Here is a 16762-nt window from a genome sequence, read left to right as displayed (position 1 = left end):
TATACACATCATTCAAAACTAGAAGCCAGAGTGTGTTGTTTGAAACACCACTATCAATTATCAATCACATACTGTGAAAGCCCTTGTTACCAATTAGAGGAGTCATGAATCTGTGATGGAGCACCATAATTAGGACTTTTGGTGTGCACAAAAAGTGCTGGATTTAGTTAATGGTACAAAACCGGAACCATGTAAAGCCAATCATTTGAAAAGCAGAGTAAACTTTATTTTGTATCGTCATATACAGGTACATATGATCTCTGCTTTTAACAATTTGAAGTCATTTTGGAGCAGTGGAATTATGTATGGGATCCAGATATTTAGGTATTTCTCACTAAAGTTCCCTTGAACATGCGAACAGTAGATTAACACACAATAAACACATTGCATTTACAGAACAAAGACTCCAGATAATACTGTTTTACTGAACACATCAGTGTATACTTGGCATGTGGAGATAGCGATTTATTGAGAATGTTCATTAAAATTGTGACACAAGAATGATAAAGTTGATATAATCTGCTTTTTTGCAAAAGATGGAAGTCATATTTAGGGTGTGTCTTGGGATTTATATCATTGAGAAAACCTACTGCTTCCTTACCATCTATCTATTAAGGCAGTGATCCCTCCCTCCAGCAAGTGCTGATTGTCATAAAGAGCAAATTAATGTTGAGAGTACGATGTCAGAGGAAATTCACCATTCATTTAAGTTATGTTTGACCAGCTTTTTTTATTCAGCGCTGGTTTTACAGAATAAGATTGTAATCCTTTTCTTCCAGGCTGTATTAAATGGTATCGCCATAATTAACTAAACTCTTCAATTGTCAAGTGGTTAAGTGGCATGTGGTTGAATGCTGGTTTCCGCAAAGGGGAACATGACCAGGCTGAAATTAACACTACTCAAATAAATACAGTGAAATGAACTAAATGAATAAAAGATGGAAATTGCATTGGCCAATGCAGACCGAACACAGAACAAAGAAAAACGAATAGAAACTATAGGAAATGTGTATTTGAATCAATTTCAGACTATCCACCATAAAACCAAGATACCAGCTGAATAGATTGAGGTTCTAAATCCTTTTTTTTACACTGCTCTTCTCTTCAAGACTGGAGGCCCTCGTACTAGTTGCTAATATATACACATCCCCACATTCCTGGTTCTTTGCTTTGCTATAATGCAGCTGATTGATCTGATCAGTTCATATGTGCACATCAATGTTACAGTGATTGAACCTGTCAGGACGCTGTTGCTTCCACTACTCTAAAACTACTCTGTTAGTTTCAGTAAAAGATGGTGGTTTGGTTCAAATTAGTATCTTACGTTTGAACTTGAGTCCTCTGGTTGAAGGCTTGTAATAAACCCACTCGTACCACCGCCTCTCTATGTGGTTTGAACGCATTTGTGAAACACATAACAATTCTCCCAAAATGCAACCAGCACAGCGTTACCAGTACCAGAGACCCCTGCTTTAGATCGGAGCGGGCTGGTATTCTACAGCACGAGCTGCCCTCAACAAAGGTAAGCTCAATGTGGAGACATGCAAAAAGCTCATTGTAGTCATGCAATAAACAAGTGGCCATGATTTGCTTGTAGTGCTCTCTTGGTTTCTGCTGAATAATTTAAATAAATACATTTATAAATGACTCTTCACTACAGCAGTGATACATATTGTGAGGCTACCTGTTATTGTTGGTTCAGGTCATCATCCCGTGAGGGACAAAGGGTTTGTTGATCCTGCTGCCTGTCAGTCAACAGAAGGGTGAACGTTCCTGATGAGGTGACCTCACAGGAGCACGCAGTCCATGCTCAGCTCTTGTAGGGCTTGTTGATGACCTTGTCAATCCAGCCCAGGAACCTGCTAACTCGTGTGTACACCCCAGGGAATGATGGGTCGCCACAGCCGTGACCCCAGGAGATGACCCCCGTCAGCACCCAACGGCCCCCTTGCCCCTGGCACACCAGCGGACCCCCACTGTCACCCTGGCAACTGTCCACACGGTGGCGCTCCGACAGGCTCCCGGCACACAGCATGCGGCTGGTGAAGCGCTGGTTGTAGCGCCGCTTACACTTCCACGCTGGCAGCAGGGGCACCCAGGCCTGGAGCAGAGTCCGGGAGTACTCAGAGTCTGGAAACATGACGGACCGGTAAGGTGCACACAGACATAGCTGCTTATAGTTAAAGGGACATTAGGAGTCCCACCAGGAGAAATAAAGCACAGCTCATGTTGTGTTTGTGAGAGCGGTAATAGGTCAACTAGACATGATACAAACAATAATGAAAGGAAGAATGTCCTGATTGTCATAAAGCATTATGAATATCTCTAAGAAGAGCTCTAAACATGTCGGTGGTGGTAGTGCATACGATAGGGCACCATGTGCTGCTGGGGTCGGAGAGCTTTGCACAATTTGGTGCCCACAGCACGTGTTGTAGTATCTGCACAGCTGCTCAGGTGTTAAGTGACAGCAGGGTCAGTCATCTCTTTAAGTCACTTCTTGAAAGATAAGTTAAGAGTTTTTTGCCAATTGGTTTTATTGGATGATTTGTCTCTCAAAGCACTTTGTAAACTACATTTCTGAACTTTGATGAATACATGATATGTGTTCCCTCCCTTTAGACCAAAAGTAATTGGCCAATTTAATGCTCAGCTGTCCCATGGCCAGGTGTGTGTTATTCCCTCATTATTTGGTTAAAAGAAGTCCTTTCAAGCGTGGGATTTGCATTTGCAATCTGTTTCATTCAAATCTCAATATGAAGTCCAAAGAACCGTCACTATCAGTGAAGCAAGCCCGGATTAGGCTGAAGAATCCGAACTAACCCATCAGAGACAGAAATCTGAAGGTGTGGCTTAATCAACTGGTTGGTACACAGTTATAAAGAAAAAGAAACAGCTGTGGTTAATGAACCCTGAAACAATGTTTCTTATAGGAAACAAAGCTGCTTTGGTCCCCTTTTATGTGAGATTTCAAATAGAAAAGAACTTACTTTCATTCACTGGCTTCTATGTATAAGATAAAGAATACATACACAATACGTTTTAGTTATCAATCCAAAACTCCGTTTGGTCCACCTAAGTGCTAGACGCTGGCCCTTCCAGATAGCAACAGTGTTGGTGTTTGTGTCCCACTGAGCACCATCAGTGGTGTTACCCCCCCGGGGGGGGCGCGCTGCAGGTTTACCTGTGACGCCCCAGCCGGTGATCACACAGGCAGCCGGCCTCTTCTCCCACCGGTTCCCCGGCTCTGGCAGACACACGGCGCTGGTGTGGGGGTTGAATGCCACGCAGTTGCCCTCGGTGCCGCTGAGCTGCAGCAGGGCGATGTCATACTCCCAGCCCTGACTGTGGTACTTCCTGTGCACAACGATCCGTTTGGGTGACAGGGTGCGTTCAAAGTCGTCCTGCTCCGCGGTGTGATGGTCACCCAGGCGCAGCAGGTAGCGGCTCGGCTCCCTGCCAAACCTAAGGGAGCAATGAACCTCTGTGACTGATGCTTTGGATGCCTGTTAGTGTGCTAAAAAGAGACAGCAAAAAGCCCACCACATGAATAGGTCTCTCTAAATGCAGTGACTGGTGTGCTGTAAACATAATATTAGTTTTCATCCTGCCTGCTTGTCAAGTAACTCTTGTGTCATTGCAGGTCCTGTCATCCACAGATGATCTGTCAGTCCCTTCACCTGGTCCTCATGGCCTTCTCACCTGCAGCCCATTCCCTCACTATGTCCCCTCACTGACCCTTTCCCTCTGAACAGATTATCTCGTGTGTTCTTGCCAAGCTCTCCAGCGTATCCTGTTATTGTTCCTGCACAGTTTGCCCGTCTACTCCATCTAGGTTTTTTGCATGTCCCCCTCTTTGGATTTCTTTGACCCTGTCTGAACACTTTGAAGAAATTTACTTGCATTTCTGTTTCCAAGTTGTGCTTTTGTGTTCAAGTGCCTGTAATCCTTAAAATAAAGTTATATTTGATCATTTAAAAAATCTAATCAGTGCCAGAATGAGGTTAATAGTGAGAAAGTTCTATCTGAGCAGAGGACACAGAGACACCTGTGACTGAAAGGGCTCTGCAAAGTACAGTCCATCTACAATACAAACCTACATGAACCACAAAGTGGTTTTATGCCTGTGACTACCCAGACTACCTTTGGACCTGGTGACATCTGCAGAGAGCCGTCTCCTACCTCTTGAAGCAGTGGGCAGCGGTCAGAACCCAGCAGTGGTTGATGAGTGACGCTCCACACAGAGGGTGACTTCCTTTAGACTGAGACCTGAGCCACAGAGACACCTGCCAGGGCCACTCCCCCCTGGAATCACACACACGCCGACACAGTGCTGTTTCCATACCTTCACATGCTTCTTTGTCCACAACAGGATGGCGAGTTCCCACAATTTATCAAGAGAAGTAATATACGCTTTACCCCACGCGCACACACCCACAGAGGTTGAGGAGCTCACAGAGATATGGGACACTGACCTCAGCGACTTATCTCCTCCTATGATGCGGCGGCGGCGGCGGCGCTGGTTGTTGAGTCTCATGCCACAGGTGTGCATTGCCAAAGCAGCGTCGCCCACGGGGTCCAGGGTGTAGTCACAAATGACGCCTGCATCCTCACTGTGGCGACAGTCATGTCTGTCTTGGCCCAGAGCTGGACATTGTCCTAAGGAGGTCTCAGTGCCCGAGCAGCGCACGTTGTCCAGATGGATGGGACCTTGACCCTCACCAAAGTAGGCCAAGGATCGAGCTTTAGCCACACCGCTGGGAGGCGAGACACAACACGGCATCGGGAGTTATTTCTTTCTTTCTCGTAAATGAATAAATAAATCCATTGGATTGGTCCACTGTTACTTCTTAATGCAGTGAACCCAATTCTTCATGTTTGAAGTCTTTCACACCCAACCTGGAAAACAATATAGCCAATCCTATTTTGAGCAGGATCCAAACCCTTCTCTTCAGGACAAACGGCTCACAGAGAGCCAGTCTTCGTACACTAAATATAAGGCAGTGGAAACGATGAAGAGCAGCTTGAGTTCACGGCGCAGGGTTGGTGCAAGAGATGGATCCTGAACCGGGGAGAGCCCACTGGACCCTGAGCTTCTGGCCAAGATTGTGTTGTTGTGGATCCAGTAGAAGGAGCCTGCATACCAGGCATCTATCACTCAGCACAGAGCTCGCTAAAAAGACTAATAAGCTTTAAATAGACACTGGTATGAAAAAGTTTGGGCACCCCAGATCATTTTCAAGATTTTGTTTAAGTAATTATTGCACACTTTCTGTAAATCCTATAAACTTAATTTCACTTCTTAAATATCACTGTGTTTGTCTACTATATGAAATATTTAATTGAAATTGTTGTTCCGAACTACCAATGATACATAAAGGAAAATCTTGAAAATGATCAGGGGTGCCCAAACTTTTTCATACCACTGTAAGTCACTGTGTTTATAGGATGTACTCACGTTTTGGGGATATGACGCTAGAATATAGTTTTATATTTGTTTTTACTTGTGCTGTGGTTATGTTGTCCTTTATTCATGAAGCTGTGTCACAACCATTATATTACTATATTATATATATTTCTATGGTCATTATTGTTCTTCCTTCTAGGAATAAACATAGAAAAAAGCTCTGAATAGAATAGAGTGAGGGCATTTAATCACCTAAAATGGGACATTACATTTTAAGGGTTTTACAAGAACCCATTTATTGCAAAAGGATCGGAGAGGACTTTGGGAAACTGGCACGGACTGGTACCTGAAGGAATTATGGTCAACGGCACTTCAGTGATGGTGGATCCACAGAGGCGCTCTCCTTTCACACGAACCGCTCAATTGGGTTAACATATACGCCGCCATTTGGAACGACGATGAATCTAAAAGAACAATTATCCCATTAATAGAAGATTTCATTTGTGCTAACTGATCTGAACTGTGCAATTAATCCGGTTTTGGACCTTTAAACCATCCATCCATTAACTGCGGAGCCATTCCTTCTTCACAGATAGAGACCTCCTTCCCATATTCAACTCTAACTGAATCCAATCAGGCACCTGTGATACTTCCTCTTAATGATTTTAAATGCCCTCCTCTGTGACACAACTTTACTGGTTGATAAAACGGTTTGCAATTTGATATCCTCAAAAATTGCTCATAATGACTAACATCATATTTAGCTAAATAGAATGTAAAGACTTTAAATAATAACAGCTTTTTAAAAGAAATAAATATAATGACTGTTATGTACTCTATTTCCAAATGAAATGTCCAACTACAGACCGGACATGTCTCCTTCTTCTCTGACTATGAACAGGTCGCTGAACAACCAGCAGAAGTTGTCAATAGCAGCAATTCAACCCGGCCAGGTGGCTCCCTCACAGATGGTCCATCATTGTGGTTCTTTGTCCTGTGTGTTGTCCCCACACAGGCTAAAACTAGATGAGACCTTGGGCTTTTTCTATTTTCTTAATTACACCTCCTCAATTCCTTTTCTCACCTCCTCGAGGAAAGAGGAGTCCATTCAACAGGCATTTAAAAAAAGAAATCAACATACAATTAAATGTACATGAAATATCAGAGATGGTAAAATCATACTAACGTGAATCCCAGATGTCTGCAAACCACAGCTGCATTAACATCATTCCAGTCATCATCACACACGCTTCCCCACTGGCCGTTAATAAAGACCTCCACTCTGCCCTCCTTCCTACTCTCTCCATGAACCAATCGCACCAGAGGGCCTGCAAACAGATGTTACATGCCGTCATTGTGATATATATATTCATACCCATTTACAATTTTACAATGGTAATAACCACTTACCAATAGGAGTCAGAAGGCCTGTCATCTCATTGGTATCACCTCCCCTCTCACAGAGGACACCTACATCCTCATTGTGGGAGCAGTCATGATGGCCCAACTCAGAGTGGCTGCAGGCCAGTAAACCGGCCTCTGTTCCCCGACACTGTACCTCATCCAGCAGGATCCGCCCGCGCCCTTCTTCATACACCCCGTCAGGAGCCACCTTCGATCGACCCCTGCAGACAAGGTGTCACAACAGCATGCGTCTCTCTTTGCACACTCATTTTAACAACATGACTTCAAAAGTCTGCTAAATAGGAGTAAATTAAACTATTTAGCTCGATGACATAACAGAAATTTCTTATAGATTTTGAAGAATGCAAATTGGGTATTCTATGGATGGAAATTTGAATTAAGCATATAATGATTCTGAGTATGGGTTCATTTTCATTTTTTCTAGATATATTGTGCATTTAACAATAAAACCATTTTTGTCTTTTCTTCAAAGCTTCTCCAAATGCAAGACTCACAGCTTTGTACAAAATATAACATTATAAAATGGCAAATTTCCTATGTAATCATGTGTCAACATCTACGTCTCACTTGTCTGACCGTCTCCCTCCAATGTGGGACACAAGGAAGACGACAAGATGTGAATATCTCGTAGTTTGTATTTGTTGTACTGTAAAATAAGGGCGTACAACGTTTTGAGTATGACAAGTGAATGTGAAATATCTCATGTCACCCCTTAAATAAGTTCCTACGAACAAGGAGACATGAATTAGGGATAATTAGTACCATAATGAAGGAACCCAGTGTGGCCTTTCATTTCAAAACCAGTCTTCAACTAAGCATTCCTTTCACCAACACAATACGTGTTCCTTACACAACGCGTGTCTCAACTTGCGGCATATGACGCGATACGCGACACGGCAGACGACACATACATTGCACTTATAATGGCTCTTATCTATAGCAAATTGTAAATTTGCACATTCTTGTTTCTTGAGTTTGTTTCCTCATGGTTGAAATGCACTTATTGTAAGTCACTTTGGATGGAAGCGTCAGCTACATGCAATGAAAAGTAATAATGTAATGTGACATGTGACTTGTCATTTTACATCATCTGATATACATGGACAGGACTTTTGACACATGTAATGTGGCATTTGACACGGCATGTGTCAAAACATGACAACTGCGATGACATGTGACACGACTTGCGATGACATGTGACACGACTTGCAATGACACATCTGATGCGCTATGTGACACACCAGGTGACACGAAAAGCAATACCCTTTGACACGACATATACAGTATGTGCAATGGGTATAGCAAGTGATGAGCAGGAAGTGGATGTACTCTGGAGTGGTGCTGCTTCTAAAAATCAGCTAAGAAGTGTAAAAAATGTGGCAGCGTGTAGTTGAATCTTTGCGTGGGGGTTAAGAAACAGGCTTTAATTTATTTTTTTAGGCGAGGTAGTGCTGCACTGACCTGAAGCCCAGCTGTCGACACACTACTTGAGCATTGAGCTCAGTCCAGTTGTCGTCACACACAGTGCCCCATTCTCCATGGTGGTAGATCTCCACGCGACCACCCCAGTGACTGTCTCCTCCCATCAGACGAACTGCACCGTCTGCCGCCATGAAGGGGAAACAGATTACACATTCACACGGGTGCATAATAAATCTCATAGTGTTGCTCAGTTAAAATCACAATAAGCTTCATCGTTAGCGTAAGTCAAATGAAACTTGCTGTAGATTCTTAAATGTTTCAGCACATGCACTAATCTTCTGTGGGGGTGGCATGACATTTAAGGGCCAACCAATAGGCTCAACACCCTGCCGTCTACCGACAGGTAAAAGCCACCTGGATCAGTGAAGGAATCAATTGCTGCACATTGCTCCAAAAGCAGAATGTCTTCAAAAATCCACAGCAAGTCAGCTCTGAATCAGCACTGCAAAAGGACATCAGTGTCAGAGAATTCCTTCTCAAAACACCACAGTAGACGGGTTGCTGTTTCTCTCCTCCTCGATCCGTTGGGATATACAATTGGTTTACATACAGGTCAGGTGATTCAAACAGATGTTCAGCGTTTCCTTAGCAGGTCTGACCTGTGTACGGGTTGCAAGACACCCCTGCGTCCTCGACGTGGTCACAGTTGTGCTGCTCCCAGATGTTGTGAGGACACTCCTCTAGAGAGAGTTCATTGCCGGAACACTGCACCCCATCCAGGAAGATGGGACCAACACCCTGGCCAAAGTGGGCCCATGTCCATGCCTTGGCCACACCCCTATTGGTCAGGAGAAACACATGAAACACCACCTTTTAGGTGTGTAGAAGTACAGGGTTAATTCATCCAAACAATAAAGAATACAAAGAATGCTATTATGTGGGCATTGCATTTGTAAGAGTACTGCTGACTCTGTATGTTCCTGCTCAGGACTTGAAGGCCATCAGTTTGATTTATGAAGTTTTCTGCTTACTGCCGTTGTCTCTTTGCTTCTTCACATCACATTTTGTTTGTACATTATCTAGTTTTTTGCAGAATATTGCAACCAACAACTTATTGAACATGAAAGCCTTTGTGTGTCATCTGTTGGTCGGCTGATCTCTGATGATCTGAGAGAACGTCAGTCACAATATATTGTAATTGATACATGGCAGTAATGATTGTTACTTGTGTCTGAAGGCAGACTGTCTACATGTTACCTCAAAAGGAGCCTTATTGGCCAGGTGGGAGTATGAGAACATTTGGCTCTCTCTTGATGCTGTAAAAATTTGACACAGCAGTGGTTTCATACCCCAGGCCCAATTGTCGGCACACCACCTCAGCGTCAGTGTCATCCCACCGGTCATCACAAATGGTTCCCCACTTGCCGTCACGGTACAACTCGACGCGGCCTTCGAAGTCGTCCAGGCCTCCCACCAGCCTCAGGGGGATGCCAGTACCTGACAGACAAAAGATGGAGCAACACCTTCAGACCCGGGCTCTCTGAGCCCTGTGCGTCACATTTTGTGGTATCTAGCAGTGCTTATGTTTGGGTACTGACACAGTGAATGACTGGGGGATTGAACACCAACTGTTACAGTGGTTCCAAGGCTGGTTACCATCAGCTTGGAATTGTCCTCTTTAGTCACCTCGTAGACTCCATAATGGCAGCGGTTTCTAGTTAAACATTTCCCTCCCTTTCAAGTGTTGGTTTTCCAACCCTGCCTGTATTTGCCCTTTGGATTGTTCTAAATCAATTATGTAAGGTGATTGATTTCATTATGTTATAATTGGAGGGAATTGAGGTATTATTATGAACAATTTTCTAAGGAACAACCAATTAATGCAAGCAAGACGAGATGCTAGCAATGGGTATGTGTGTCATGTACACAGCATTATGTTCCACAATACTTGTTATTTATCAGTCATGGATTTGTTGAAGTTATCTGATATCACTCTGGTCTCACCCTCGGGTTCAGCACAAACCACCCCTGCCTCGTTGCCATGGTTACAATCATTGGTGACAAACTTCCTGCTCCGGCACTCCAGTAGGGAATTCTCATTTCCACGGCAACCCAGACGCTCATAATGGAAGACAGAACCTGGGCCGAAGTAGGAATGCTGCAGGGCTGTCCCAATCTCCCTGGATGGACAGCAGATAAGAGACCATCATGTGAGCTACCATGCAGTAGATGGGATCTACTCATTCTAAGCTTGATGCAATTACAGCATTGCTCCCAAAACATAAAGTAAAACAGGAAAAACAAGCAAAACAAATAGGATACTTCCACAGTCTACATATATAGTATTATCTAAAATTACGAAACTAAAACATATTCATTACAAACCCCCCAAAATAGTAAAATAGTGCCCGTCAAACTAAAACTGCAAAAAAAACAAAATAGTCAGCTTCATACTAGCTTTGCATTTGACTAATTGCTGTTCACAACCCTAGTAGAAAAATAACCTCACCCCAGTCCGAGCTGTCTGCATATGACGCTGGCATCGCGGTCGGTCCAGTGGGTGTCACATACTGCCCCCCAATGACCATTCATATAGACATCCACACGCCCGTTGTTCCCCGATGACCCCCCTGCCAATCTGACTGCACCTGCAAATGATGCACAACTAAACCTGTTCAAATTTAGACTCGAAAATGACTAAATTGTTGGTGGACTGGTGGGAATGGCAGCAGTGGAGGAGTGGGCCAAAAACCTTACCATACCTGCAGTGTGTGCAAACCTGGTCAAGAACTACACGAAACATATGATGTCTGTAATTAATAACCAGATTTCTGTACCAAATATTAAGTTCAGCTTTTCTGATGTATCAAATACTCATTTCATGCCATTGTTAAAATCAGACAATGTGATTTTTCTGGATGTTTGTTTTAGAGTCCGTCACTCACAGTTGAAGAGTACCTGGGATAGAAACGACAGACTCCTACATGCTTTCTAAGTGAGAAAGCCTGCACATTGGGCAGTGTATCAAATACTTCCCACTGTACCTGCTAAAAGGATAAAGGTCGTATGAACCACCAGGGCAACGACCATGATGTGGCCTTATAAATGTTGTTTACAAGCCACTGACCACTATGGTGGAATGTCAAGTGTTCACAGCACTGTTCCTTCCTGCCTCTCACAAAGCCATCCCACCAAGCCTTTACCCACCCACTTTGATCTCAAGTGGGCCACACCAGTAAAACGGGGGGGGGGCGGTCTGCCCGTGGGCCTGGAGTTATGACATATGTGTGTTAGCATGTGAGCAGCTGCTTCCGATGGGGTAGTTGGGAGGAAATAGCCTTAAACTGCCTCTCAGTGGATGCCCACTACGCTGGGGAGGAAAGGGGAGGGGCTTTACATGTGTTGTGCAATAGAGCAAAGGGTGATGACCGGCAGAAAACAGGAGATCATGTTGGGGGTGTGGTTTACACAAGGGTCTCAGCCAATCCCGTGGCTGAAACAAATGGGCGGATTGCGAGGAAACATAAGACAGACTGGTCCGACATGTTGGCTCTAAACCATTCAGTGTTGGATGGGAAGATAATAACACATACAAGGAGACAAATATACACAGTGTGTTGAGTTCCTAATTCACCCATCCATATGCTTTGTTCATTCATTCATCCATCCATCCATATGTCCATTAGCTCACCCTGATGGCAGTCGCAGTAGGCCCAGCCAATGGCCCCCGAGCTCTGCCTGATGAAGCACCAGGGGCTCGCCTCTCGGCCCGGGTTGCGGCAGAAGCTGTGGTCCCCCAGGCCTCGGCCCGGGTACTGCCGCATGTAGTCTGGAAATTCTGTCCATTTGAGGCAGGCCGAGCCCGAGTGTGTGTGGGAGACGGAGCCGTTGTAGTAGCCGTGTTCTGTGAAGCCTTCTGAACAGGAGAGGGGAGCTGCAGACACAGTGACACACTGTTAAATCCACATTCAAGACCAAATCTAATGGGATGCAGAACCAACACAGTCATTAAAGAAAAATGTATCAAATCCCACAAAGAGTGTGACCCATTATGGTGCTTGTAAGATTCATATTTGGAGGTGTAATATATTTTACAGCCTCTAAGGGCCACTGGTGAAGCGTTATAAGAACTACTCTGTACGCCATGGCTAAATGGCTTTTATATGCTTTTTATTTGTCTCTTTTAACACTTAAATATGTATTCATGTCCAGATTTTCTCATACAGCAATGTCACTCAAATAAATATTGGGTCAAACAAGAACTATTCTTTCAACGTTGATTGATTTGTCACATAACTTTCTTTCCTCCAGACAACTAAATAAGACAAAGGCTTATTTTGAAATAAAAACTGTATGAATATACACTGAGCCTAAATGGTTGTTAGAAGTCTACATGTATGACGATACGTTGCTTGCATGTGCAGGATTTGGTGTCATCGATTGGCTAACGTTGCATCCAACTGAAAAGTTCTCCGTTCTTCCACCAACCTGCGGTAGTTTTAGCATTTTACATTATACATGAAATCCTACCTATGAATGGGAAATTACATTTTTGCTAATAGATGCACCGAAATTCAGCTGGGTAGCAAAAGTACTTTCTCTTAGGTAAAGGATGGGCATGCAGCCAGTTACAACCTGTCTGTCTCATTGGAACATTCATGATCACAGGTTAATCACTGGAAAAGCTTTTTAAAATAGCTGCAGTAGGACATCTGTTCGCTAACTTCCTGTTTTCGCACCTCATCAGTAGATGAAAAGAGGTTTCCAACCCCCGCATTGGATTATGGGATCCTGGGCCGATAGCTAAGAGCAAGTTTTATGAGGGCGGAGTACATGTCAAACTTCACACATTCATCTGGTGGGCAGATGGTGGTTTAACAAGACAATGCTGAAATGCAGGGGGAAAAAAACATAATGGCAACCAGAAGCACCGGCAACTGTAAAACCCCATCCTGGAGATTTACTCCTACAGTCAATAACCCAACATTGGCACATGTCGATTCTTGTAGATTGCAACACAGCTACCAACACAGTCAACTCATCCCTTCTCCAGCAGGAGGATCTGAAAGCATGAGGTCAGTGAGACGTTGATGCCATAAGTCATGAAGCATGGAAATTGGGCAATGTGCAGGGCCTCCCCCTGCTGTGACCGTGAGCACAGGATTGATACACAGACATGCTGTGACTGGAAGAGAGATGGATGTTATCATCACTGGTATTATTAACCTTTTAATGTCAGATGGGGTGCGCTACATGTCGGTGATGACGTTAGGAGCCGTAGCTAAGAGAAGAGTGCCGAGCTGCTACAAAGAGAGGAGAAGCTCTGATTACCACAGAGACAGACTTCCTTCTCTGATCGGGTTTATCTTTACATGTGATTGCTGCTGAGGAGATGTTGATGATCTGAATGCAATACTGATCGTTTTTGTAAAATACAAATTCTGAGGTTCATGAGAAGGTGAAGAAAGTTCAAGTAGATGTTTGTGTGCGTTTGAAATAATCCCTCAAGGTGTTCCTAGGATACAACATTCACTGGAATGGGTAGCGGTATAGTGAAGTAGATATTGGAGTCCATGTCAGCATCTGTTTGTTGGTAACGACACCTCAGATTAAAAAAGACTTACCTGCACTCTGCACAATATCCAAGTGTCCACCTTCTGTCACCTGTGAACATATAAATTCAGAGATTTTATTCTTATTCCCTGATTAGAAACCTTGGAAACCTTCCTCCACAATTGGTAGACAGGTAGACCAGTAAACAGACAGATACGACAGGTACGCAGGCAGGTAAGTGGAAAGATATGCATGTAAACAGGCATGTAGGCAGGAAAACAGGCCAGCAGGTGACTGAATGATATGAGAATTTATGAAAAGAAGCTTAATTGCAGCCCTACCTTTACATTTGTATGTATTTGTTTTAGGGTGTACAATCAAGTCTATTTGAAACACTTAAGCATGCATCACTTTAAAAACTAGCTGTTGAAATGTGGTGCTTCAATAATGTGATATGAATCAAAATGAGGGTAGACTTTGACCTGCTGATAATATAAAGCAAACAGAGCGGACCAACCACAGATGAAGTGGACTACAGCACAGTGGATGTGGACTTCAGATCAATAGTGTAGGAATTACACTGTGACTGTGGGGCAATGTTTAAAAATACTGTCCACCCAGTAAACAATGTGTCAACAAATCAAAATACCCACAGACTGCTAGTTTGTGAAGAACACCTTCTAAAAGTTGGAGTAGCTATGTCGAGGTCATCCGGTGCAACAACAACCCAGTGAGTGTTAGGCATGTCTGTGTGACATATCTACAGGATCATCAATAGATGCGGGGTCCCGTCTATGTGATCTGTATCTATAGGATCATCAACAGATGTGGGGGTCCTGTCTGTGTGATCTGTATCTATAGGATCATCAATAGAGGCGGGGGTCCTGTCTGTGTGATCTGTATCTATAGGATCATCAATAGAGGCGGGGGTCCTGTCTATGTAATCTATAGCTAAAGGATCATCAATAGAGGCGGGGGCAGCACAAACAAAAGTTCTATTTGGAAGCAGACCCCTCCCCAATGTGTTAGTGTCTGAGCCTTGGCTTGAAACTATAAATAATCATGCAGATATGGAGAGAGGCGCAAGGGTTATAAAAGTCTTACGCGGTTCCCACTGTCACGTGAGTCGCGTGACAGAGTCCCGGAATAAAGCCCAGGTCGTAAACATCAGCTGTTTCTAGACTGGGGGTCCGGCAGCCTTACCTCTGCACACACGCACACGGCCAGCAGCAAACAGAAGCCGGGAGAGACGTCGTTGAGGTCCATCCTGCAGTCGGAACCATCTCCTCCACGCCCTCCCTCCACGTGCACCTTCCCCCTGACTCGTGGGAAGTGTTGCCCTCAGACCGACAGCGACTTGACGGGTAGACACGTTCAGAGACCCCGGCCGTGGTCCGCTGCGGTCTGAACGGCACACATCGGATACGCTGTGGGACTAGAAATGACGCGCTGTTGACGCGGAAAGACTCCCTTTGGCTCTCTTTCTCTCGCTCAGTCCCTCGTTCTAACACACGAACACGCGCGCCGCTCAAGAGTTGTTTCCTTTTCCAATGTGACGCCCTCACGCTCTGTACGCATGTCAACGATTAGTGGATAGGATGTGTCAATCATTTTGTGACCTTACTTAGAGGTAGGTAGTACTCTACAGGTAGGTAGAAAGACAGCTCCTTAGAAATGTAAGTAGAGGGGGAGACAGATAGGTAGGTAGAGGAACAGGTAGGTATAGAGTCTATACCTATACTATAGACATACTATAGACAGGTGGGTAGGTAGAGAGACAGGTAGGTATAGACAGATAGGTAGGTTGGAGACAGGTGGGTATAGAAATATAGGGAGACAGGTAGTATATACAGATGAGTAGGTAGGGAGACAGGTAGGTATAGACAGATAAGTAGATATGGAGATATGTGATACCTTCTGACTTAAAGGTGCAATGACCCTTGATCGTACCTATTAACAATGTACAATCATGCTGTCAGTACCGGGGGTGCGTGGGCAAGGAGGGAGGACTGAGATGAGGAGTTATACGAAAACAAAAGGACTTTAATAGTCAAAGAATCAAAACTAAACTCAAAACCACTTCACCCAAGAAAAAGGGGAAGGAGGGAAAAAACAAAGATCTTACAAACGGAACAACATGAACATGAATCCAATACGTGGCATGGTGAGGACGAGATGAGTAGACGACTGTAGACAACAGAAGACAATGACGCGACAAGAGACAAGAGACTCACAAGGCTTAAATACACAAGGCAGGTGCAGGTGATTGGACACAGCTGGAGACGATCAGGCACGGCAGACAATCACAGGGGAAGACAGGACAAGGCAGGAAGACAAGAACCCAAACTGTGACACATGCACAGAAGAAAGAGGGAACAGCGGTTACCTATATAGAAAATGGCATTCAGTCAACAAGGAACCTCTGGAGCGCCGCATCTAATTTCAACAGACAGTGCTAATCTGGAGGGAAGCCAGGGCCAGTCCCCCCAGAACTGGACCCTCTTTAGGGTTTGCACTGGCCTTAAAGGGGTACTAAAGAGCACTTCTACATGTTGGCCTTGACACCTGGTAGATATCTCATCATGTCTTAATTTGACCAAGTCATGTTTTGTCTGCAGTGGAAGTCGACATCCTGTCAGTGTAACACCACAGACTGAGATAAGCTCTCCACAGAGCAAAAAGGCCCCATCGGCTGGATTTTAACGCGCTGATTGTTTTTCCTGGCATCCTCTCACAAACACAGAAGATGTAAAGCTTGATCATCGATCATATCATCAAACCTCTTCAGTGTGCCTCTTGGGGCCGAGGCGTCAGATACTTCTCGATTCAGGAGATGGATGTCAGATTGCAAAATTTTCTCAGTTCTCACTGAACAAGCCTGCATCAACCTATCAATGGCATCAACAAACAAAGCAAGCACAGCACTGGGGGGGTTCAAAGGCACTGCGCTAAGTGGTC

General features: G+C 44.4%; 1 protein-coding gene across 1 annotated transcript; it reads right to left on the bottom strand.

Annotated features, from left to right (window-relative positions):
* Positions 1-201: 201 nt before the first annotated feature.
* si:ch211-51a6.2 (neurotrypsin) lies at positions 202-15376 on the bottom strand. Its single transcript, XM_037465776.2, has 14 exons — positions 15008-15376; positions 13876-13915; positions 11943-12185; positions 10761-10899; positions 10256-10431; positions 9601-9748; positions 8911-9089; positions 8291-8432; positions 6815-7029; positions 6591-6732; positions 4473-4754; positions 4180-4302; positions 3182-3462; positions 202-2130 (listed from the first exon to the last, which is right to left on the bottom strand). Exons 1-14 carry the CDS (start codon positions 15068-15070, stop codon positions 1811-1813), a joined length of 2493 nt encoding a protein of 830 aa, XP_037321673.2. The 5' UTR covers positions 15071-15376; the 3' UTR covers positions 202-1810.
* Between the last annotated feature and the right edge of the window lie 1386 nt (positions 15377-16762).

Source organism: Pungitius pungitius, chromosome 13 (assembly GCF_949316345.1).
Source record: "Pungitius pungitius chromosome 13, fPunPun2.1, whole genome shotgun sequence".
Classification (NCBI taxonomy): domain Eukaryota; kingdom Metazoa; phylum Chordata; class Actinopteri; order Perciformes; family Gasterosteidae; genus Pungitius; species Pungitius pungitius.
The sequence above is the reverse complement of the archived record's forward strand: the minus strand, read 5'-3'. Positions and strand labels throughout refer to the sequence as shown.